Genomic DNA, 24,407 nt, shown 5'->3' with positions numbered 1-24,407 from the left:
TATTTGTATATTATGTTTCCATTGATGAAGAATAAAATATTCTTTAAAACAAAAAAATAATGTAAGTTTCTGAGGCATGTAAGGTCCATCTAAGGTAGGCTTTTGCGTAATTAACATATATCTATATATTGTATAGATATATGTTAATTAGTTGATAAAAGTGGTATATTTCTCATGACTTGATGGAAGCAGGAGTTTCAGTCATACCACCGACATCGACCTCATAGCTGGATATTCCGGGATTGATATTCCTTTTTGTTTCACACTGGGAGAGTACTTCTACTGGCCTCCTTACTGCGCTACAAGCCAAGTAGCTCACATAATGCTACCTGACAACACTCATGTCAAACGTTTAAGAAAATTAATTCAAAACTTATAAGTACTGTACATACCTTGGAATTATTCGGAAAGTATACTGAATCGTGTTTTTCAAACGTTAGTCCATTGAAAACTGCATAATAATAATTACAGAATACAATAATATTATACTTTTAGAATATGAAATGAATTATAAACACTTCTATGCATACTATTTTATACGTTGCAGATGTCCCCCCCCCCCCTCTATTGCTTGAAAGGTGTTTTCAAATGATAATGCATTGTATTCACAAAGAGTTGACAGCTCTACTAGGGTTGCATGTGTTCCCATGAACGTACAAATAACTTAATACATGTATAGCGCCCTCCCATGTTATCCATACATGGGATGAGAACACGGAGCCGTCTCAAGGCTCGAGCGGCAAAACACATTTTTCATTGGCCAAGACGCCATTTATGCACCTTTGCTGTGATGTGTCTGAATTGATCCATCGGCCTTTTTATTGTGTGCGTACACGTATAGTATAGTACCTATTCATGAAGATTGGCCCCACCAAAGGTAAAGATGAACGATTTCAATATTGATGATTCAAATATTGTTGCAGCAACGGGATATTCGGACCACAGTTGACACAGTTGTTTCCTTACTTTTTGCAAAAGACTGAATGACTACATCAGAACGTGAAGTGCCTTGTTTTCTTCATTATCTCACACCGTAGAAGCTATAATAGGCCTACATTGCATTCATGATGTTACTCAGCTGTAGACTGTGCAACGCAGGGGTCGCGGGCCGATGCGGGGTCAAGAATCTCCAGGCGGAACCCTCAGGCGGAACCCTCAGGAGTCATTGTGTTTGTTTATTTATTTTGTGCCACTTCATAAAGTAATGTGTTCGATTTTTGTTCGTTTTTTTTTCTTTAAGTGCAGCCCATAGCCCCACTCCCCCTCCGATCCGCGGCCCCTGCAACAAATGCAAATCAGTCAGACGCAAGACTTGTTAAAGAGTCATGAAGAACATAGTATGTAGGCCTGCTTCCATTCACTACTCCTTTAATTCTGAGTCGAACAGAGTTTGATGTCACAGTATTCCCAGATCTTTTTCTTGAGCGTGGTAAAACACCACGGCCGCTCCCGTCTCCCTCCAGGGTTTCGGCATTTGTTGTGATCTCCTATGCCGCGTCTCTCGTTTCGCTCGTCATCGTCCGTGACGTAGCCGTGTTCGTGTGGGTACTGCGATGTCCACCGCTGACAGGTCACGCCACTCTCCGTGTAGTCGACATCTCCGCGGTATTCACGACCGTCTCCCGCCTCGCTCTTGAAACATGGATCTGTGACGGAAGGGAGTTACACAAAATAATCATACACTAATACTCGGGCGGTTCTGTAATGGAAATTAGATCTTTAAATCTGAACGGAAGACTTATCTTTTCCAGCAACATTGTGAATGATGTGTGACACAATTTGGGAGCCGGGCGCCTGTGAATGTTTCTACTAGATAAACGGCGCTCTATAAAAGCTGTTTCATCATCATCATCATCATCATCATCATCATTATCATAATCATCATCGTCATTATCATCATCAAGTTAGGGGGTCATATGATTTTGGTTCGCACAAAAGCGGATAAATAATGACGAGCCAAAATCGTTAGAATATCATAATATTCCTGAAGTATCTTATATGGTCTTCCATATAATAGCCTTGCTAAAATTCCAGCTTTCGCCCAACATCCACACCTACTACAACGATTACTGGTATATAATTATCATGATTATTATTATGCGTGTATTGTGACGTAACGAGAACCAAAAAATAACAGCGACATGGGAAACAACACGCACACGTATAAAGCGCGGAAAATGACCTTCGTCAACAAATTCAAATGTTTTATAGCAATTTTAAAGGGATCGTATAGTTTTGGTTGAGACCAAATTTCAGGTTTCTAACATTTTTTGGTGAGAAATTGAGAAACTTCTTATGAAATATGAAAGAGCATGTAATTTTATGAGGAATTCAACGTTTATTTGATGAAAATTGGTTTTGAAATGGCTGAGATATCCAAAAAAGAGCGATTCTAATAAAGTGTGGGACCCACACTTTATTACGATCCCTTTGTTTTACTTTGTTTTTGGATGTTTCAGTCATTCCAAACCCGATTTTCATCAAATAAACTTTGAATTCCTCTTAAAATGGTATGCTCTGTACTATATCATAAGTGTTTTCTTGGTATCTCGCAAAAAGTTAAAAGCCCAATTCTCATCTCCACCAATACTGTACTATCCCTTTAATATATTTTCAATAGTCATGCATGCTTTAAGGCTACCACACGTCACCTCTTTTCCTCTTCCGAGCGTCCTTCTGATTGCAGTGGTACATGTTTCTGGTCTGCGCGACATCCAAATCGCTCAAGCCCTCCTCGTGGAGACCCAGCCGCGACAAGGGCAGCACATGGCGATACTTCTTTTTCATTCTGATGGTCGGCTTGCCGTTCGTGCTGAACGACGTCGAGGAGTAGTGCATGATCGAATCGAAGTCGTAAGGATAACCCTGTGACGTCACGTTCACGGCGTCGATCTTGCCGAAGTTCTCCTCCGTTCCCGGGGCGATGTTACGATGTACGATCTGCACGTACATGTCTCGATCTCGTCTACCCTGTCGAGTGATCACCAGGTTTAACATGATAGCGAGTAACCTCCATTGAATGATAATTTTCAATGACTAACAGAATGTACACGAGTCCTTAATAATTAGAGTAAGTGACCTGCAACGTCGCTGACGCTGGATTTCGTCACTTAGCAACAGTTTGGGCTATCAATTTGGTAATTTTGTCGCCCTCATATTGTACCAAAGAGATCATGGACCACATTGTTAGCGGAAGCTTTCGGCTGATAAGCGATGACGAAACATTCCATAACAAACAGCAGAGAACGAGTGGTATAACCACTGAGACCTTTCGTGTAATTTTTACTTTGACCATCGCGTTCTAAATCCGCCAATTTATGAACTTATTATGAGAAGACAATACGCATCTAGTCTCGAGTACACGTCAATAGGTTCATCAGCAATCTTGAAAACTAACGTAGAACGTTACGTAAGTTCTTTGATGCATTGTTGCTCTTTTCACAATCAAGATGTTATTCTCGTAGTCACGCGTGTCAGTGTAAATGAATAAACCATGGACAAATAACTAAGTGAAGCTAAGTGAATTCCGTGATAAACTAGAAAGCTCGTCAAATTTTGATATCATGCACGAGTTTTTTTTTCTTACCTGTTCATGCCAGAAGCCGATGGCATGGCCGAGCTCGTGTACGATTGTTCCAAACACACTACACCCAGGACCCATGGAAACCAGCTGCTCACCGCCATGTTTCCCTACAAATGACCAACATCTGGGTGGGGGGGGGGGGGGGGGGGGTCAAAGAAGCACGAAAAACATAAGCATCATTTTCCGATCACATCATCATCTAATTACAAAGCAAAGATTTTTTTTTTTTTACTTGTCTTCTTGTGTTAAGTGTCATCAGTACTGAAATGCGCGAGCCCTGATGTGAAGGAAAGTCTATGACAATGTGTATACAAATAATTGATGCAACATTAACTAGGCATGAATATCAAATTTACATTTTGCTTTCCTACTTTATAGTTACCAGAATGGCTTTAAAAAAAAAACTAATGTTGCACAAGACAATGAAAAGTATGTAAGTATAAGTATAGAACATACGTTTATGATATTACGCCTAGATTCTTACATTTTTAAGAAACCGTTCATCGGACACTGTTAACTTTTCGAAAGAAAATCATCCGATTATAAAAGTCGTCTCCGTTCATCATCAATAATTATGAAGGGACAATGGAGCAGCAATAATTCGGCCCCTAGTCTATTCAGTCTCCGCTGGGGGCATTTATTATTATTATTATTATCATCATCATTATTTATTCGGCATTTGCAAAACAATACAAGTGATAACAGAGAAACAAAATAAACAAACAAAACTCAAGAAAACAAAGTGTCAGGCTTTCCCTGTTGAGCTTCCCTAATGAGCCGGGCATCAACGAACAAAGTGCAGTTACCATGGATACCAAGACCAGTGTATAACATCCGCACAACCAAAAGATGCGTTTCTCCGATGGAGTCATTTCCGAGTTTTGTACATGAACAAACCGCCTGATTGAACGGGCCTTGATCGCCAGACAGAGTACGCATAATTTTGCGTGCGAGAAACGGACAACTTGAAGAATAGCATGCGAAGGGATGCGAAAAGATGAAATATTCTACTCTCCGTCGGACGTTATCCGGCAAGTTTAGGTGTGCATGTTGCAATCTTATTCTACAGCGTATTGGAAATAGTTTACCATGACTTCGATTGACGCTTCAGCCCTTCAGATCAAACCAGGTTATCTCATTTCTTCTACAGCTTCCTAATTAAACTCACAACACTTACCCGGGGAAATAGCCGAATCGCAGATAATCCCGATCGGATCTTTTCTTCGGAACAAACCGGATACACGTTCGGTTCTGCCAGTGCCTCATGGCCGACTTGAGTAGTCTGATGACGTCATTACCTGCAAACACAGATAAGACATGAAACTAATATAAAAAACCATGGGGTACATCCTCATCCATGTATACATTACGTAAAAAGCTATATAAAGTAATCATAATAATCCTATGTGAACATACGTATGACATTTTAGCTGTGACTGCACGTTATGCTAAACCTGCAGTTATCTTTCTTAGTTATTTCCTTTTCTTCTTCTTCTTCTTCTTAATCATGTCTTCCTCTTTCCTCGTCTTGTTCTTCTTAATTCGCTATTTCTTATTCTTTTTGAACACGACCTTCGTTCTTACTCTTAATTCGATTATCGTTTTGACTTGTCTAGAGATTCCTACTACAAGTATTTTCTAATCCAACTTAACTAAGACTATCATCCTTATATACATGTACCATCATTACTGCAGCTGCTACCAAACTGCTATAATTATGTATAGCAGTGATACTACTCCAGTGTATTGCATCCTACGATTGAATACAATGAGAAATTATAGAAGTGATTATCGATGCCTCAATTATCAGTATTTCGTCATCATCAAGCCTGGTGACAACACGTACTCGTTTTCGTGCTCTTTCGATCAGTATTTTACCCCGAAATTACATGTTCTTTTGTCATCACGAGTTGAAATAACTGGTCTCTGCCACTGACAGTGGATATTGGATACTACAGTTGTCATCAAACCATCATGCCGAACCGTGAATCTGCGACAACACAGAAGGGGAAATCTCGAGGTAACGACGAGGAAAATCACGCCGAACAGTCCTCAACCGCGTCGCCTGAAACATCGGGATGGGCAGCAGCCAGCAGTGGGGGTACAAAATCTGGTAGCCCTGCTGGTCAATCTTCCGAAGACCCACAAAGAGATTCCCGCCAAACATCGGATCTAGAGTCACCTGACCCGGTTCTAATGCATACCATCCGAGAACAAGTCGACACAGCGCTGAATAAGACCGACACGCGTAACCGACTTGTGGAATCTATTGTTGCGGCAATCACGGAGCAGGTGCATGACGCAGGATGTCTACAAAGCCATTGAACTTTACCTTCACCAACAAAAACAGCAGGTTGCGTCACTGACCGAGACTGTCAACCGGCTTCAGGGAAGATCAATCGTCTGGAATAAATCTGTGAAGAACAGGAACAATACACTCGCAGAAACTGTCTGCGTTTCCATGGCATCACAGAGCTGAAGGACGAAAACACCGATCAGCTGATTGTTGGCAAAGTGCGAGAAAAGCTTCACATCGACATCACCCCCGTTCACATCGACCGCTGTCATCGAGTCACGCCAAGAGACTGGGATGGAGCGAAAACGCGCCCGATCATCATGAAATTCACGAGTTACAACAAGAGGATGACCATCTACAGAAAACGAGCGGACTTCAAAGGATCGAATATCTACGTCCATGAAGACCTGACATCGAAGCGCCAACGTATCGTTGCTGACCTCCGCGAGCACGAGAGAGTCAAGAAAGTGTGGACATCGGACGGTCGCATAACAGTTCTCACACACGACAACAAGAAAGTGCCAATCGCGTCCTTTGCTGACATTGAGAAACTCGACCAAACCGAAGGAGTGAGAGCAAGCGTAAGTGAGAATTCACACCAAGTTAAACTACACCTCGTCTCATCATACAATATGACTGTTGAACCTTTGAATTCGAGCCTTCGTTCTATTCACATATACCCATGTATCATATGTAAAAAGTCAGTTACAAATAATCAAAATAGTATTCTTTGCGTTAAATGTTTGCACTGGTGGCACGTGAAATGTGGAGTATCAGTAAAAACCTTTCAAAGTGAGAAGGATTGGATTTGTTCTCTTTGTATTTTTCAGGAATTACCCCTTTTCAATGTTTCTCATCAGAAACAGACCGAGTCAATTCGAACCACAATAAACTCGTCCCCACCGCACTATTATCATACTGAAGAAAACATATTTGGATGTAATAATGGTCTCAATATTTCTCATCTTAATGTTCGAAGTTTAAGGGGTAAAGTTGACGACATTTGTCAGTATCTAATGTCAAATCCATTTCTGAAACGTGGTTAGATACTCGTTTAAGACAATTAAACTAGCAAAAGATTATACAAAGGAGGCAATACCAAACGTATCTTATTATGTATAAATTGATCAATGATATGGTGCCAGTGTATTTAAAAGAAATAGTTGTTTTTCGTAATGTCAATTTGTGAACTCGATGCACTCTCTTGCCCACAAAAAAATCAATACACCCCGCAGGGAATATTATAAAAGATCTCTGCATTATCAAGGGTCAAACCTTTGGAACGACTTACCTCGTTTTATGCCAGTTTTGTCATCTTTTCCCATATTTAAAAAACAGAATAGAATTTTATCTCTCAAGTTTTAACCCTATTGTAATTTTTCACTAGGAAAAACAGAGTGCAATTATACATATTATGTTTATTTCTGTGACACCGGGAACTGACATATCATTTGTTCTGTTGTTGTTGTTGTTGTTGCTGTTATAGTTGTTTTTTAACTCGCGTTTTATATTCTCTCGGTTTCCTTTTTTTTTTCTTATTCATGCTGAATTCTTATCATAGTATACTTTTTGTTACATATATATTTTTTTTCTTTGCTATCTGGTTGATATGTTTACGTTTGTTTTAATTGTAACGTTGTGCATTTGAATATATGTTTTTGTATTTTTTATTGTGCAGGGCCCCTTGGTAGAGCAGTTTTTTAAACTGAAAGGGCTACCCTGTTGAAATAAAACGGAAATAAAATAAAATCATCATCATCATCATCATCATCATCATTGATTCATTAATTCCACGTACTAAATTCCTCGTCGATTGTGTACGGGATCACCCCATTCGACCAGCGTAAATTGTTGCCTTTGACGATTGCCCTGCGTCTACGCGGACGGCGATCGCGGATACGCAACGACGAGGCCTTCATATTGGCGAGTCCCTGACGTCGTCTATCTTCCCAGTCGAGAACGATATCGCCTTCGAAGAAAGGCGTGACGAAAGTGTCTTGCACTGTGTGTACGAAAGAAATAAAATACGGAGACGCTGTGCACTGCAAAAAGTCCGGTGTTAAATAGTGAACACCGAGCTGGTGTTAAATTTTCGGTGCTCATTTATGGTGTTAAATTAACACCTACGGGTGTCATTTCCAAATCTTAAACTGTTTTTTGAAGAGTTTCTTAGTAACTGCACTTCTTGTTGATTTTTAATTTAAACAAGACGATCAAGAATTTTACATTAAAATACTAGATTTTTGAAAAAATGTGAAAATAAATTTACACCAAAGTAACACCAGCTGGTGTGGTCCCTTATTGAAGCTGGACGGGTGTTAAACCATTGATATTAACACCAGCAAATATCAAATCAACACCATGTGGTGTCATTTTTTAATTAACACCAGTACAGTGTCAAAATAACACCAGGTACAGTGTCAAATTAACACCACGAAGTGTCAGGTGAACACTTTTCAACACCATCAGAGTGCATTTTTAACACCTGTGGGTGTGGTCCTTTATTGAAGTTTGATCGGTGTTAGATTTAACACCCGTGGTGTTAAATCTAGCACCGATGTTTTTACAGTGTGGATAACCTCCTTCTAAACCCTTTAATAGTCACAAGGTATGTACAGCAACTTTCATTCAAAGTTGTCATGATTTCTAATTATGAATCAATATTTAATGTGGATTGAAAATGCCAAGAGCATTTTAAAAAATGGAAAACTACTGTTATTCACAAAGTACAAGTAAGGTGTAGTACCTAATAAGTACATTTTGTAGCTTCTTTCGTTGAGCTCAAATCACACACACACACACACACACACACACATACATGGTTTTTCTCTATTGATTGGCAAAGGAATAATTCTCTATGTTCGTATAAACTCGTCTTGTTGACGACAAGCAAACGCCACATTCTTCTTCAAAGAATGAAGAGCTGTTTAATCACAATTTACCCCGTCTGCATGGTATTATAGATGTATGTATAGGCCTACAGGAATGATCTGAATAAAGTTACATAAATTATACTTACTTCGTCCATTTGGTCCAGGTACACTGATACGACATAGATGAGCTAGCGGTGGCGGACATAATCCTGGGAAATAATGAGACAAAATAAATGTAGTTAGATTAAGTAATGCAGTCAAAATAATCAATAGCCGTGCACTGTTGATTCGTGTATGATTCCATGTGAAAATGCAGACATAAATTCAAAGTGATTTTGAGATATATTACAATTGTATGTATAATCATTGTGCATTTACACCTTTCTTTGTCAACACAATGTAATATGGTGTTCAAGTGTATAGTCAGAAGGGGGCCTAGTCTAGAACAAAGAGATAAATGGCGAAAAACGTGGCGAGTGTGGTCAGTGGGCATTGGGCATTGTCCACTTTCCAAATAAACCACTGCGTCATGGAGTGTTTCCAAGAATTCAAAGAAGGGATAAGTGGCTGAAGTATACAATATTCATACGTGACAATATGAATGAAAGAACACCGATGGTCTTACTTGACCTCGCTGCAGCCGGGAACAGAATCTAAATCTGTCATGTCTACAGGGGCAGATCAAGTTCCGTAAAGGGGAGGCGCCTTTGCAAAATTAAAGGGGGCACAAGCCCCCCCCCCCCCATTTTTTTTTTAATCTCTTTGGTTTTAATCAAAGAGGGTGAGCGCGCCCGGTGCGCCCCTCTGGATCCGCCACTGTGTCTATATAATAGGCATAACAAGGATTTGGTATATAGCTATGCTCTTAGTACAATCACTGATCTCCAAGAGCTGAGCCCTACCATTCTCCTTAGGCATGATAACCGAGTATACAGTCAGGTGCATTATCTACCTGGGTCAAAAGGGAAAACATCTTGTATAAACAACGTCGCACCAGGTTGGATTCAGTGAGGAATGAACCGCACTCGGCGCTCCCTTAAGAGAAAGATACCCACTTCATTGGGAAGAAGAAGAGTATAGATGGGAATGATAAAGTGTCTTGACATTAAAACAATATGCTGTGTACGTGTGACTTGACACAAGTCTGAGAAAATCCCCCTGTAATGATTAAAAAACAAACTTTGCCTATATATGGTCGAGTTCGCTATGTCGTGCAAACTGTTGACAGACCTTTAATCTTTCCCACGCTAACCCGCTGTCGGCGCGGTCGTGACATTTGACAAGGGGTACAATCTTCCTATCAATAATTATTCTTTCTCTGCGTGGCGCCCTCAACCTTTCTGCACACATCCTATCATAGCATCATAGAGATCCTCCCCCCCCCCCCGTGATTTCAGAAAGTTGCCCATGTATTGTAGGAAAGGTTGAAATAAAACGATTGCTTTGCAAACAATCATCTGAAGGTTAAATGAAGGAGGAAAAAAAGGGAAGAAGTAGCTGTGAATGAAGGGAAAAATAATATAGAGATGATCAGGAAATGGAAGAGAAAAAGACCGAGCAGAGGGATTAATATGACTGTCTGTGAATGAACCTCATAGGGACATTTCATGGCCGGCGCAGCCGTGGGGGCCGTGGGGGCTCGGGCCCCCACACTTTTTGTGCACCATACAAAGGAATACATCTGATAAGGTGTCATCACTTTAGGCTCCCACACTTTAAACCCGGAAGAACCCGGAAGTGGACGGGTAGAGATGAGGTATAAGCCGACGTGTTTGGGTTTTTTGTTTGTTTGTTTGTTTGGTTGGTTGTTTTTTTTTTGTTTTTTTGTTTTTTGCTTTTTAGCTCATGAAACCCGGAAGTGGGCCCCCACACTTTTGAAAACGCTGCGTCGGCCCTGCATTTCGTCAGTAACAATGACCGTCGTCATAACGTCGGCGTTACCTTGAATTCGGATGGATGCAACCAGGGAGGGAGGTGAGAGGAAAAGGAGTGGGCACTGGATTAGTGTCTTTTGAACCATCCTCGGAGCCGCACTCCCCAAGAGACCACTCCACTAACTAGATTACTGCCGCTTGGCCGCACAGTGCACATGCGCAATCCTTGTCAACAGGCTGGTGGGTCTCACCCCTCCCTGGCCAGAACCTGGATTACTCCACGTGGTACTGGTGGGTGGTGTATACTGGTGCATTACTGGTGCTTTTAATACCCATTGCTGTGCCTGCAAACAACACTGGTGCATTGTGATGTGCAGTGAACTGATGGTCACATTTTGAATTTTGCAGCTAGTATTCAAGGTATTATAATTTATGTGCATTTACATGTCCATGTACTATAAGATTTCTTGGGAACAAATGTACATTGCATGCTATTATGGTGAAATAACTTTTACATGAAATGGAAACAAATTAACACAGACTTAAAAACATTTAATGATAATGATTAGCAGCATCAATAATAATATACTGATTGTAAGAATATGAAGGAAACATGAACAGCTGAGCAGTGGAACACAGGCCGTAATAATGTCTGATGATGATAATAATAATTGTAATACCAAGCTAGCACAGAAAATACCAACCACAACAGCAACAACCATCATACAAATACCCATTCAGCTTTCAAATAAGAACATGAACAGCTGAGTAATGGAACACAGGCCCGAATAATGTCTGATGATAATAATAATTTTAATACCAAGCTAGCACAGAAAATACCAACCACAACAGCAACAACCATCATAAAAATACCCATTCAGCTTTCAAATAAGAATAAAACAAAAACAGAGAGACAGACAAAAAAAGCGCCATGGTGAATATCTTATCAGGCATACAGTGATACAGGACATGTGAGATACCTCCCTGCTCTCACTGAACTCTCACATGTTTTCACCGTACACCAGGCAAGGAGGCAAGTTATTTCACCAAGATTAGGTCCTATAGTAGTCTCCATCATGACCACTCTGTTGTAGATTCGAGCCCTCCTACCTCAATATATCCCCAGCATACAACAAAAAAACATTCAAATAGTGTTTTCATCCCTTGGAGAACTAAAATTGCTCACAAAAATATGTTAGTGGTACCAGAAAAAACATGTCTTGGCGGATGTACGCAAGTTTCCAAAAAAATATGACAAGAGAACCAACACGAGCGAACAATGAAGTGATATATCAGACTAAAGAAAAACCCCAACATCTGCTGATCTACAGGTGAATTTCGTCAGCACTAGTCAGGATTTACACTTGACATTGCGTCGTAATTTGATTAAAACAAGAACAAAACAATGGCTATTGTTAAACAGTTACATTGTCAAAACTCGACTTCTTCTTGGCCGATTTTCAAAATTTTTGTATCTATCGAGAGCTGAATTCTTAGACTAGCAGTTCCCAAGAGTATATGCCTTGTGAGCCTGCATAAAGAATGTAAAACCCTCATACACGTCCTTGTGAACACACACAAGTCAACTGGCCTGTCCATACTCCTAACGATAGAGGGCCAAATCACCGCGGCCCCGAGGATCGAACATCAAACAGCAGTGATAACGATCAGACTGACCTCGTTACGTAAGAGGTCGTTTACTTGTTCGTTGGGGCACTGATCCCTTGTAATCCTGTGTTGAGTGATAGGGAAAACCCTCAGGGCAGAGTGCCCACTCCTTTTTGTCTCACCTCACCTCCCTGATGCAACACACATTGGTCATGAGCTGTTGATAACAATCATGTCGGAAACGAAGCTGATAACCCGATTTCTGTTACGATACTGCGAGTAACCTATACAGGATCTGTAGACAAGACTGTTGGAATAACTGCAGATTGAAACTGCATGGTTTTGTTTTTCAAATTCAGGACACAGAAAACCTTCGAGAAGTGAATTACATTAAGGATAACACCTATGTCGCGAATGTTGTCCTTGGTAGAGTGTAGATAAACCAAAATCACGTCAGAAAGACGTAAGAGGCGGTGACATCACTTTAACACCCTGTATGCGTTCAAGCCATGCACATGGTTTAATATTGTCATTATCCAAACTATAATATCATCATAATCACCAATATACGTTAGTACACCAAGTAAAGCCAGTACACTCTGTTCAGGATTATGATTATGAGCATAACACAGTTGACATTATAGTGATACGGTAGCAGTGACAAAAAGGAATAGTATACATCAATAAATTGATACCGTAATCAGTGCATGTTCTATAGATAGTAACCCGTTAAAGTGCCATTGTCGAATGACCCTATCTTATACAATCATTCATGTATGTTCATCATCGTTACCTTAAAAGTTTTCATGTTATTTAATACGAGCTTTGAGGCAAGCAGGTGTTCTTCCAACCCCTTACCTTGATTGATCTCCCATGGTTCTCTCACCACCGTCTCTTCACCATCCTCCGCCCCCGAGACTCGCCCATCACCTCCATCACTTCCTCCCCTCCTCGGTACAACAGGAGCAGCCCTTGCCATCCGGCGTGAACCATCAGCTTCCGGGTGGAGCTCCACGCCCAGCGCTAAGTCACCTGCTACCAACGCCTCGTCGGCAGATCGGTGCATCCCTGTTGGAAGAGGCTTGACAACGCCCACCAAGATTGGTAGGAGAAGCAATCCGTGTTTCACGGGAAGGCATCTTAACCATCCTCTCTTTGAGGGAGCCATCTCTTTCACATATTTCATGATAATCCACAACGATCCTTGAGAAAAATGAAGTCCTCGTTTTCTTTGATTCCTTTTCAACGGTGCACGGTGATTTCAACGGTAAATTTTGAATAAAATGTGATGACAATCAGAACTTCGAGTTTACGTACATTGGCAACCTGCTTACTCTCTGAAGCCGGATGGTAACACTGACTCTTCTGTGACTGATGGCACGTCATATTTATGCTAGTCTCTTAGCGGCGAACAGCACAGACATTTCCATGCTCTTTGCCAACTATTCTCACCTGACAAACACGCTCTTCGCCTGAACATTGTATTCGTTGGGAAATGTTGTTTTTACCTCTCGAGAATAAGAATCCAGGATTTTCCCGACGATTAGATTATGGTTTCCATGATTTTACCTGACTCATTGAATGCGGACTTTAACTAACAGCAGCTGTATTTTGAATTTGGTGAGAAATTGACGCGTTGTCATCCAAGTCGAATGCGAAGTCCGGAAACTCGTCTGAACATAATGATCGCCACGAAAATTAGGTTAGGGCTTCCTTCTAAGCGTTGACTGATGTTTCGAAGGGAGCCAATGTCACTGCACTATTTCAAACCCACGCTCTCGATGATCATCGTGACAGAACCGAACATAGCGATCACGTCATCGTCTGACTTGAGATCTCCGTCAACCATCTATGAGATAGGGAGAACAGCACGGGCCTCCAGTAACGAGACTCAGAAGTCGGCTGCACTTGCAATCGCTACGAGCGCAAACCCAGAGTAAACGTGTAACCGTGCTGCGATATCCCTCTCAATGGAGAAAACGATGATGTTGAAAAAGAGCGATTTACCAAGTTTGCCTTAGTACATACTTCAAATTCATATGCAGCTGTTTTTGATGGATTTTTCGTGACCGTTGTTTGCCCTGCTGTGTCCAGGTTTGTAGAAGAGAGGAGGTCAAAGCTCAAAGGGACGGGATGTTTTGTTAAGTTTCTAGTCTGTGCAGATAGAACAGAGGAAAGGACTCAATAAAGGGAGGGCAGAGAATACCAGCACACACAAACAGCAAGCTATTGTCCAATCACGTTCGTAAGAAATGTGGACATCATAATAAACGATTCGTCGAAATTGAGGGGATTACTATATACTGAGGTGCAAGTCTTGCTTTCAAGCAATGCCATTATCAAGTTAACCAACTGCATTGATGAGGCTAGCAGCATACCACAAGATTTGTAGTTTCGCCTATAATACTCAATGACGTCATCCCCCAAAGTAGCATTTTGTAGATTTTATTTTCAAAACGACAAAGAGCTATTGTGTGATATTAATATGAACATATTAATCATAACGATCACTATTCGAAAAAAAATAATAGTAACCAAGGGGAAAAAAAACACAAAACAACAAAAAACTAAGATATGCCCAAGCTCTGCCAAATCACTGTCGGAATGACAATAATAGAATGGTAGGTTTTAGGTACACAGCTGGATGAATTACAAGCCAGCATGTGAGAGTTTATCAGCCACAAGCTTAAAGGAACAATACCTTTCTTATAGCTAAAGTCTTTCTGTCATGATATCATAACGAGACGTATAGTGAGTTTAGATGATGAGCCACATTTTGAGAGACCCATAATGCTATAGGTGGATAATAAAATTGTCAGTCAACAGGATTTTATGATTTACCACACACACACAAAAAGAACATTTCTCGATGCGTTTGAGCGCACTGTGAACTATTAGCACAGGAGGAATAGCAATACAGTTTGAAATGTTCTAAGTGTTTAAAAAAATAGATTTGTCAATGGCAACCTAATTGTTTGTGGCAAAAACAAAAAGTCACAGTGAAAAAAAAAGGATCGCAGTTTTTCAATAGGAGTCCATTACGGTTTATCTATGCCTGTTTTTAGTGATATTTTCATGACAATTTCCTTCCCCTCCCCCGCCCCGACTTTGACATTTTCTGCCACGAACCGTTGTACTTGACCCATAACCTATCATCATCAATAACCCTCGAATATGATTGTGGAACAGAGCAGGTGGATTATTTGAAGAACACCTGAGACAGTTGTAGGTCCTATGTTTTTGAATAATTCAAAGAGTGTAAAAAATAGAAAGCCAAATTTACAATGTTTACATGGGATCGTGACATTATTGCTAAAAAAAAAGTTAGACATAATATAAAGACATGACTTGTTTGGGTGGAGGAAGAGAATCAGACTGTTTAATTTTCCAAGCAGAAAATGTTTTCTAACAATGACTTTATTCCTGTTGGTATACAACCATGTTATGGGAGAGAAAAATGAACACATTATACAAATATGATACAAAGATAAACGAAAAGATGAATTACCAACTGATACTTGAATATCAAACTTGAAAGTTTATTATACAGATAAAATGGACAAAAAATATAGTTGAATAGAATGATTCAAAGTTGAAAACAGTGAATGGGATACTCGCTTTGAAACAGAGAGACGTTTATAGGATATAATGACATGCACTGTGACTTAACTACACTGATTGAGCTATTATTACACCTAATGAGTAAAGAAGACTGAGAATTTAGCACTTACTTCAGAAAGAAAATACAGTGTTTATTTTGACGGTGTAACTATATGAGATGCTTTGATAAATATACATTCAGACAAGACAAAACAACATCAATAACTTTCTTGGTCACTGTTGCTAACTATACTGAAGAGTTATACGAGCCATGCATGTTCTATACCAATTCAATCTGTGCCCTTAATGAATGATAAACAATTAAAATTCAGACCCAATAATATTATGGCGTCATTTTGTGATCCATGGAAACTAGTTATCCTTGTAAATCATTTATAATTAAGTTTTCGGTACTCCTATATGCAATCAGGGTATCAGCATAGTTTTGTCAGGTAATGTATTAGGGACTATCTGTTGTGGGGTCATTGTGGCTTCGTGTGACTCAGACAATGAATTGCCATTTCTCAGGCATTCAAAGTGATGAATGACAATGAATGAAATGAGGATGAACGAATGCAGTATATATAGCGTATAGAAAATGTATAAAAATGAAGAGTTTGTTTACAAAAAGCGATAAGTCCACATTTGCCAAATGGAGATATTTGCGATTAAAGGTCAACAAAAATAAGGAGAATAACAAGAAAGTTTTTGCTTCTTTTGACTATAACTTCAAAAATGTACCTTTATATGTAGTGACCAATATATCATTTAAAAGGTATTATTTTGTACTTTATAACAGAGACCGTACTTCAAAATCTTCAAAAATGGACTTATCGGTTTTTGCGAACAAACTCTTCAAATTATGATTGCTTTCAAAATGGAAACATAAGGAAAAAGAATAGTTCAACAATGCAAGCAAGACATTAAATTTGCAAAGAACTGAGAAATTCTGCAGGACAAGAAAACTGAGAGGAACGAGAAGTGGGTGATACTGCAGCATCATTAACCACGAGAGCAAAATGGGCTTGAAAATCATTATAACTAAAACAAACAATAATTGTCAAACACTAGAGATGCAAAGACATGCAGTACAAAGAATCCAGGGGTCGTGGAACGTTTTTAGGGCTGGAGGGGGGGGGGGGGCTGTGGGACGAGGCGTCCAAAAGTGCAAACAAACAAACAAAGTCCGGGTTATCACTGTTTGACGTATACTTTCGGAATTCATTGATGTTGCCATTTTCCACCGTTTCCCCATGTTTAAACCCTCAAAAGTGTTGGGGGGGGGGGGGAGGGGGGCTGTAAACTCCTATCCCCGGCCCCCATGGTTCCGTTTCCCCTGGAATCCATTATTATGTGATTCAAGTACGCTGCTATTATGATCAAATCCACATACGTTATACAAAGTTATACAAAATTCCAAGAACAGGAAATACTTGTCGGAACCGGAAGTAAAGCTATAGGGGGAAGTAGTAGGATCCTACTAATGATAAAGAAATGGTCTTCAGAGGAATGGCAGCAGGGCATATCGTACATTTTCTGTATCTAAAAAAAAAAATAACAACGGCTGGATTAGGTCAGTTTTATAACAGACAATACAGGCCAATTACTGTACAGCACAGGTCTTAGTTGACTATTGAGACAGGATGTTTCAAGTTAAACAGAGCGCTGCTCCAGTATATCTAACAAAGAAAAACAATAGTGCGTCCTCCGGATCGAGGCGAGTGCTGGTGGCCGCACTCAGTGTGGGAGCTTTCGAGACACTTCCTGTACTAATGCTGTAGAGTCAATGGAGGTCCTGATTGGAGAAGGAAAAAAAAAAGCAAAAAACATCAAGGTGTCGAGATCAAAAGCTATATTTCCTGGTTTGTTTGGGCGTAAATATTCACAACCGAATGACACATGCCTTTAAAAAAAATAACAACAACATTGTAAGGTGTGACTATACCCCATAGATAATGATACCATACCACCACCAATAACACAGTAAATCTAAAGGTAGATGCTGATGATTATTGAACATAATATCATACAATGATAGGCTAATCATAATACCAACAATCGTTGGAATCATTATTTTGCAGCTGAAAAGAATGATAACCCCCCCCCCCTTTTTTTAACCGTAGCTTTCATAATAATGCAAAACATTATCATCTCGGAACTTTGATAGATTAATAGTGTTCAACCGTATAGGCCTACACGACAATAATTAAACTGGATACGGTCTAGTTTATAATTTAACACGTTATCTATAACTCCTCTAGACAGATTATCACTTAGGACCTATAATAATGACAGCCTCCCGCATGCAGCTAGACTTTAGTTACCTTGAGTATTTTACCTTTCTGTCTTAAAACAATTTCGTTTCACTCGATTTGACTTAACGTGTTCTTGTCCACTTCCATTAATCTACATAGTATCTGAAAAGTAAGGAAGAAAGAGTTTTACACAAAAGCTTATCTATATCGGGCCCTACCTAATTCACCTCTATGTATCGTCGAGTAATTTTGATTTCTATTTCATCAATATTTTTGCAACTTATCTTTATGCATATTTCAGCATGCATCTTCGTGTTTTTACTGTAATATCTTAGTGCCGCTCATCGAATCACGGATGGTGGAAGATAAGTCGCTCATCATAGTGACAATTACCGTAACGATGCTCCTTGGAGAATGACTTGCCATTCTGCAATGAGACGTCCCACGAATCAGCAATATCACTATCTTCCCTTCTGTGATGCAGATTTAGTTTTACACACATAGATGCCCTACTTTATTATTGAGTTATAGCATCAAAGTGTGGGTTCGAAACTGCCATCTCTTGAACCTTTTCTTTATAGACGTACGCATGTGTGTATGTACATGACGATTGTGGACGTGTTTACGAGGCGAGCGAGTGGTCGTCATGGCGTACGCACTCGCACGTAGACAACCCGCGCGAAAATTTGACCTATCGTGATCGGTCGTTCATGTGCGCGTGCCGCTGTGGCTCTGCTGTACTGTTTTATACGGAACGTAGACGTATAGACAAGGGAGATCTAGAGAGGAGCAGCAGCTAGCTGTACGTGGGACCGACACACGTCGGATTGCCCTTTGGCCTACACACGTTAGTTGTGTATGTGAGCCGGTTAACTCCAAAGCCCACCAGCAAGAAAAAAGCTGAGATAATAATACTTAATAGCAGAGATCCTAAGATCTTTGCTCATAGTCTGGTACAGTCTGCTGCACTCAAGAGACTAATGTATTCTGTGCAGAGTTAAAGTGAAAGGTAAGCAGTGCAGTTTCCGAGATTTTCGGGCTTTTTTGGGGGGTATTACATACTATTGTCTCACTATTGAGAATGAATGAGATAACTGACTGTGATACTGATCGGCGTATGCACACAGTGCCAGTGCAGTCTCTGGCTGTGTGGACTGTGTAGCATACAAATTACAACATTGTAGCCCGACCCAGGGCTGCCAACATTGGAAACTACTAGTTCTAAATGTTACTAATCCATATCTAATCATTCATAGAGTAACTACGACCAGCAGCCCCATACGCATACATTGTAGCGTAACAACATGAACAATGGGGCTGCCGGTCGCAGTTAATCATAGAGTAGCGTTTAGTAGGAAACTCAATGATGACATGTGTTTCCCTGTTTGGTAGAAATGTGCAGGATGAAAATCATTCAAGAATTTCTTCATTAAGACACAGAAAAAAACAAACAAACATCAGTATCAGTAACAGAGTGACTTACAACCTTTTATTACAAATACCTCATCGATCACTGGCATGTAATCTTTCTGCCCTTGCTTTTCCTGTTTATTTTATCTCAATTCAAGCTGTATTCCTTTGTTTTTATGGTTTTTTAGGCTGTGGCAACACCTTGAAGGCCTCTAACTGTTACTTACATTCAAGTTACAAACTGTATGTGAGTGTGTTCCTGCCTCAGAATGCCACCCAAACGACAGCGTGGAGGAAAACGTCGTTCTTCAAGGCACATCAGCCCAGGATGGAACTGTACAACTCGTGCAGGAGAACGGGTCACTCTCACCGGTCACTTGATTGATTTCATCGAGGAGGATGACAGAGGAGATGAAAATGATGATGGGAGCAACAAGGAGGAGGAGGAAGAGTTTGAGGACTGCGACATGGAGGATCAGAATGCTATCCTAGCGGGTGCAGCAGATGGAAGGAAAAGACAATGTCCTACAAAGAAATGTGAGCATCAGCTTTGTTTATTTCACTCAGCATGACATGGCATGGAGTAGTTGTTCTATGCCGATGTGACCTATTGGTTATTTTTAAAGGTGTGCGAGCCATGTAAAATTTTGTTCATGTGAAAGTTAGTGTATAATCATCAACCTTGAAATTGAATTCCTTTCAAAAGCTGGTGAATCTAAGACATCTCGGATTTTCAGAGCTGTCATCAAGAACATTAAAACTAGACACTTCTAAGTCATAGAAAGGAAACTAACACTAACGATTTTGAGTGTATTCATTTGGGTTCCAAGAAATTCTAACTGGTATTCTGGCTACGAAAGGTGAGTGTATTTGCTGGTTGTTTTTTTTTTTATCTTAAAGTTTTGAGGTGTATGGCTGAAATTTCAAGCATGCAGAATAATTTGATGTTTGCAAAAGGGGTACGACTTTTAAAACTTGAAGTAAACTTGGATCACTTTGTTTCTCTAATTTCAAGAGATCTGTAAGTGTGTTCTTGTATTGAATGTAGCCTTTTTTAAGCTTTGCAGATATGGTATTATTCTCTTTTACTCCTAAAAGAGTGTAGGGAAAGCATCCCAAAAGAAACTTATGTGAGAATGTTATTTTTTGGACTAATTGCACTGAAGTGAATCTTATTCTGACAGTGGCATGTGTAGTGAAGTAGCACAAAGGAAGACAATAAAGTGCATGTGTATAGGGAAGAACTGAATGTTAATGTTCAACATGTGTCACTATGCCCTATCTTCTCTCCATTGTTGACTTTTATCATTGAACTTAAACGAAAATGCTTGACACTGTCTTTTTCGTCATGAAAAAATACAGGTCATATGGAAGTCAAGACTTGTAATGGAACAAGTCGTGTGAAGGTTAGAGGGAAATTCATCTTTGATGGTCCATGGTGGTGTATCACCTGTGATGCCGTCAAGGACAGAATCAGAGGCGTGGAGAGTTACACCATTAAATCCCCCTGCAGCGCCCCTACTTACTCTCTCCGAAATGAGGGAGACATGAAAACCCTCCTCACAATGCTGGTCAGCAGAGTCTTCTCCAACCCTAATGCAGAGAATGCCGAAAACCAAATGAAGGCCTCTTTCCTTGACTACCTTAGAAGCAGAAACAGTTTGAGGAGCTTTGCGGCATTCTTCGAAGCAGTTGAGGCCGCCAAGGAGCAAGAGGATGACCTAGCCCTACGGTCCCTGGCAAATTTTGTGATGAAACGTTTTCTTGAGGTACCACGTAAGGATGATGACGGCAGTAGCAGTGAGAAGCAGAAGAAGAAGAAGAAGAAGAAGAAGCAAGCAGGTACATAAAATCATGATGGCAGAACTGTTGTAATGAAATGCTTACAAACACAAAGGAAAGTGCATTTACTTTCTTATGAGGGTCTTGTCCTTTTAATACCCCACATCGAAGAAACTTGTTATTGTGCAAGTAAAGGAAGAAAGAAGTGTAGACTTATTTCTCCTCCAACACATAAACTTGCTGTAAATACTTAAATGACACACAAAGGTGGGGTTCTATATATCAAGGTGTGCTCAAGCACACACTTGTTACATTGTATGCATGCATATGTTGTATGTGTCCTTGTTTTTCATTACAAGCCTATTGCTCAAATTCCCAGCAAGAGAAGAGAACCGAAATTTCAGCAATATTCGTCATAAAGCAAGGGCATTTGTATGTATTCATGATCTATGTATGTATAAAGGTATCTAGGTACAGTAACTATCACATTTGTGGCATTATGGTATCGTGGCATCCAGAGTATCCCACCAACACTCAAATCTTCAGTTTTCTTGTGCATCAATATTTTAGCTTTTGTTATTTAATGGAATGTTGTATTTTGCTAGACATTCAACCTCAAACATGATGAATGGGAGAGTTTTCAAGTTGATAACAGCATCATAGCCGATTTGCACATACTGTATGCAGTTATGACCGATGTTCCAATGTGAAAATTATGTAAAAAAAAAGTGAGATTCCATAGCTTCATTTTTCAAGCCTTAGCGTCATGACACTACCATTCTTTTGTTTGATTACTTTTTAAATTTGATTTGAACGTGGTATGGAATTGCAACGATCCTTTACATTTATGTGCACATATTTTTCTTTTCTGCACTTGCTACATGTAGATGATCTGCGAGCAATATACCGCTGCTTCAAGTACCCTGAGCTGTTCAGAGTTTTACCTCGGCTGGTGGAGAGGAGAACTTTTTCGATACTCACAACTGAAGACGTCACCCATCTTGAAGTCCTTGATAAAGTGTTGCGAGAGTCACCTGAGGACTTTGGTTTTGAGACGGTGAGAAAATTGATGGGTTGTGTCACTTACCTGCCCACAATAATGTTATTCAGCTTGCTTAATTCCACCCCCCTTATCACTAACATGTATTGATGATTCTTTCCATTTTATATGTAGTTTTTGTCATTTGCTCTTATGTAGATACAAACCTTTTCAAAGCAGTTTTGGTTTAGATGAATGAAGTTGGGAGTAATTCAGTGGTTCAGTGCCTATACCTTACTTGTATCCCATAGATTGAATATGTTCTACATCAATTCCTTACATGAAGAACAGTTGGCAAATTTAAAGTTGATAGATGCTGCTTCTGTACTGTCTCAAGCTGTTATTTCGTCGAGTTGATCCAAATTCCTATCTTCAATGTTCTCCTCAGACAATGAGGAAGCATGGCTGGCGGCTTGTTGAAGCCGACTATCAAGGCTTTGTAGATGCTGGTATCATTCCTCGGCTCAGCGATAGGATGCTGCTTGCCCTGCAATACTACAACATTGTAAAGGACAAGTGTCACCAGGACGGTCACACTTTTGTCCACCACTACTCAGCTGACCATGTCTACATGAAAAGGAATTATGGGCTTCAGAAACCCGAAGAAAAGGAGCGAATTTCAGCCTTGAATGAGCTGCAGAAGAGAAATGTCATTGAGGTGATTGGTCACAAGTGGCACTGGGTGAAGTACCGTAACTCTGAGCGGAGCATTGCAAATGCCCTGTCCCGTCTGGTGAGATATCACCAGCTACAGCCGTATGTCATTCCGGATGGAGATGACAGCGATTGTAACTTTGACCCGTTGCAGCAGAAGGCAGCCACAAGCATCCGCAAGAAGCCATTTTCTGTTATTTTGGGCAAAGGGGGCTGCGGTAAGACCCATGTGGCGTGCTCAGTCCTGCGCCAGCTCCCCAAACGCTGGACACCTGGTAAGTCAATCTTCTGCCTCTAAACTCTTTGTACAGCCCAGGGGTATTATACAATGTTGCAAAGGAATGCTGTAGCACCATTTTATTCTTGCGCTTGATAATTGCAAGATAGGGTATTATTTATGATCATTTCGTACCACATTCATTTCCAAGCCGTAGATCCTCTGCAGTACTTGATACATGGTTAAACATTTAGAATTGTTGTTCTCCTTATAATGTTTTAAGCGAGTGAAAGCACACTGCAATTATAATGGGGATGTTAGCGTATTTTCTATTCTTCATGAGTTGTATCATATGCCACATAATTCTTTGCTAATCACAGAGCAGTGTTGACTAATGATCAGGAATTCTCAACATAAGTTTCATTCTTTATACTAGCCATTTTGCATTTCCAGAATCTATCGAATTGAACTGAAGTTGTGTTAGTAAACTTTCAGTGTTTTAAAACCCTGACTGAAGCGTAATAAACTGTTTCAATTTTTTTTAATAGGGGTGGCATGTCCCCTTGATCTTGTAACTTTTGTGCCTCTCTGTTGCTCTTTAAGAATTGCTAACTGTGTATCTTTCTCATAATTCTTTGTGAATGTGATTGTATTATTTGTGTTTGATTTGGTAGAAAATCAGGCAGATGTGGAAGAGAAATCAGATGATGAAGGGAAATCGATGAGTAAAGAGAAAAAAGGGGATAAAAAGGAGGACCCCGTCGAGCAGCCCATTGTCCTCCTGACAGCACCGACGGGCCGAGCTGCCTCGATTCTTGCCCGTCGGACTGGAATGAAAGCCAAGACCCTCCACAGTGTTACGTACACCGAGTCCAACTGTGATCCTGATCCCAAGAAGTTCCCGTATGCCAAGGTGAAGGTCTTGGTTGTAGACGAGTGTAGCATGGTTCCCGTTCGGGTTCTCGCCCGCGTCTTGTGGTGCCTCCTCGGGTACAGCCTACAGAAAGTCATCTTCCTTGGTGATGAGCACCAGCTTCCATCGGTTCAACCTGGTAATTTCCTCCAGGATGTAGTCAAAGGTGAGACAAGAAAACACTCACGGTAAGATCAGTTTGGTTTCCTGGAAAGAATCTTTCTGTATAAGCTATTATTTTGGGGAGTGTTTAATTTTTGTGAATTACGCAAATCAATGTTGGACAGCAAATTTAACAACATG

At 40.3% G+C, this 24,407-nt stretch overlaps 2 protein-coding genes across 2 annotated transcripts; one reads left to right on the top strand and one right to left on the bottom strand.

Moving 5' to 3' along the window:
* Window positions 1–1,014: 1,014 nt before the first annotated feature.
* On the bottom strand, window positions 1,015–14,083 carry LOC139732294 (zinc metalloproteinase nas-6-like). The gene is made up of 8 exons (XM_071643166.1): window positions 14,005–14,083; window positions 13,093–13,302; window positions 8,899–8,961; window positions 7,678–7,881; window positions 4,761–4,881; window positions 3,587–3,707; window positions 2,652–2,970; window positions 1,015–1,646 (listed from the first exon to the last, which is right to left on the bottom strand). The coding sequence occupies exons 1-8, from the start codon at window positions 14,081–14,083 to the stop codon at window positions 1,369–1,371; spliced, it is 1,395 nt and encodes a 464-aa protein (XP_071499267.1). The 3' UTR covers window positions 1,015–1,368.
* A 5,685-nt stretch (window positions 14,084–19,768) lies between these two features.
* Window positions 19,769–24,108, top strand: LOC139732293 (DNA helicase B-like). Its single transcript, XM_071643165.1, has 6 exons — window positions 19,769–20,036; window positions 20,862–21,341; window positions 22,169–22,338; window positions 22,709–23,249; window positions 23,866–24,052; window positions 24,087–24,108. Exons 1-6 carry the CDS (start codon window positions 19,769–19,771, stop codon window positions 24,106–24,108), a joined length of 1,668 nt encoding a protein of 555 aa, XP_071499266.1.
* Window positions 24,109–24,407: the final 299 nt, after the last annotated feature.

Source organism: Diadema antillarum, unplaced genomic scaffold, assembly GCF_040938485.1.
Source record: "Diadema antillarum isolate AM-2024a unplaced genomic scaffold, OU_Dant_1.0 seq00000409_RagTag, whole genome shotgun sequence".
Classification (NCBI taxonomy): domain Eukaryota; kingdom Metazoa; phylum Echinodermata; class Echinoidea; order Diadematoida; family Diadematidae; genus Diadema; species Diadema antillarum.
This window is presented reverse-complemented; position numbering and strand designations above follow the sequence as displayed.

What these genes read in the sequence shown, in the direction of transcription:
- LOC139732294 (XM_071643166.1), bottom strand. Translation starts at nt 14,083, where the DNA reads ATGGTTGACGGAGATCTCAAGTCAGACGATGACGTGATCGCTATGTTC. An exon ending in CACAATCGACGAGGAATTTA is followed by an intron (nt 4,882 to 7,677) that starts GTACGTGGAATT and finishes CTGTGTTTGCAG; the next exon opens with GTAATGACGTCATCAGACTA. An exon ending in CGCTCGGAAGAGGAAAAGAG is followed by an intron (nt 1,647 to 2,651) that starts GTGACGTGTGGT and finishes CTTCCGTCACAG; the next exon opens with ATCCATGTTTCAAGAGCGAG.
- LOC139732293 (XM_071643165.1), top strand. Translation starts at nt 19,769, where the DNA reads ATGCCACCCAAACGACAGCGTGGAGGAAAACGTCGTTCTTCAAGGCAC. An exon ending in GAAGAAGAAGAAGCAAGCAG is followed by an intron (nt 21,342 to 22,168) that starts GTACATAAAATC and finishes TGCTACATGTAG; the next exon opens with ATGATCTGCGAGCAATATAC. An exon ending in CCCCAAACGCTGGACACCTG is followed by an intron (nt 23,250 to 23,865) that starts GTAAGTCAATCT and finishes TTGATTTGGTAG; the next exon opens with AAAATCAGGCAGATGTGGAA.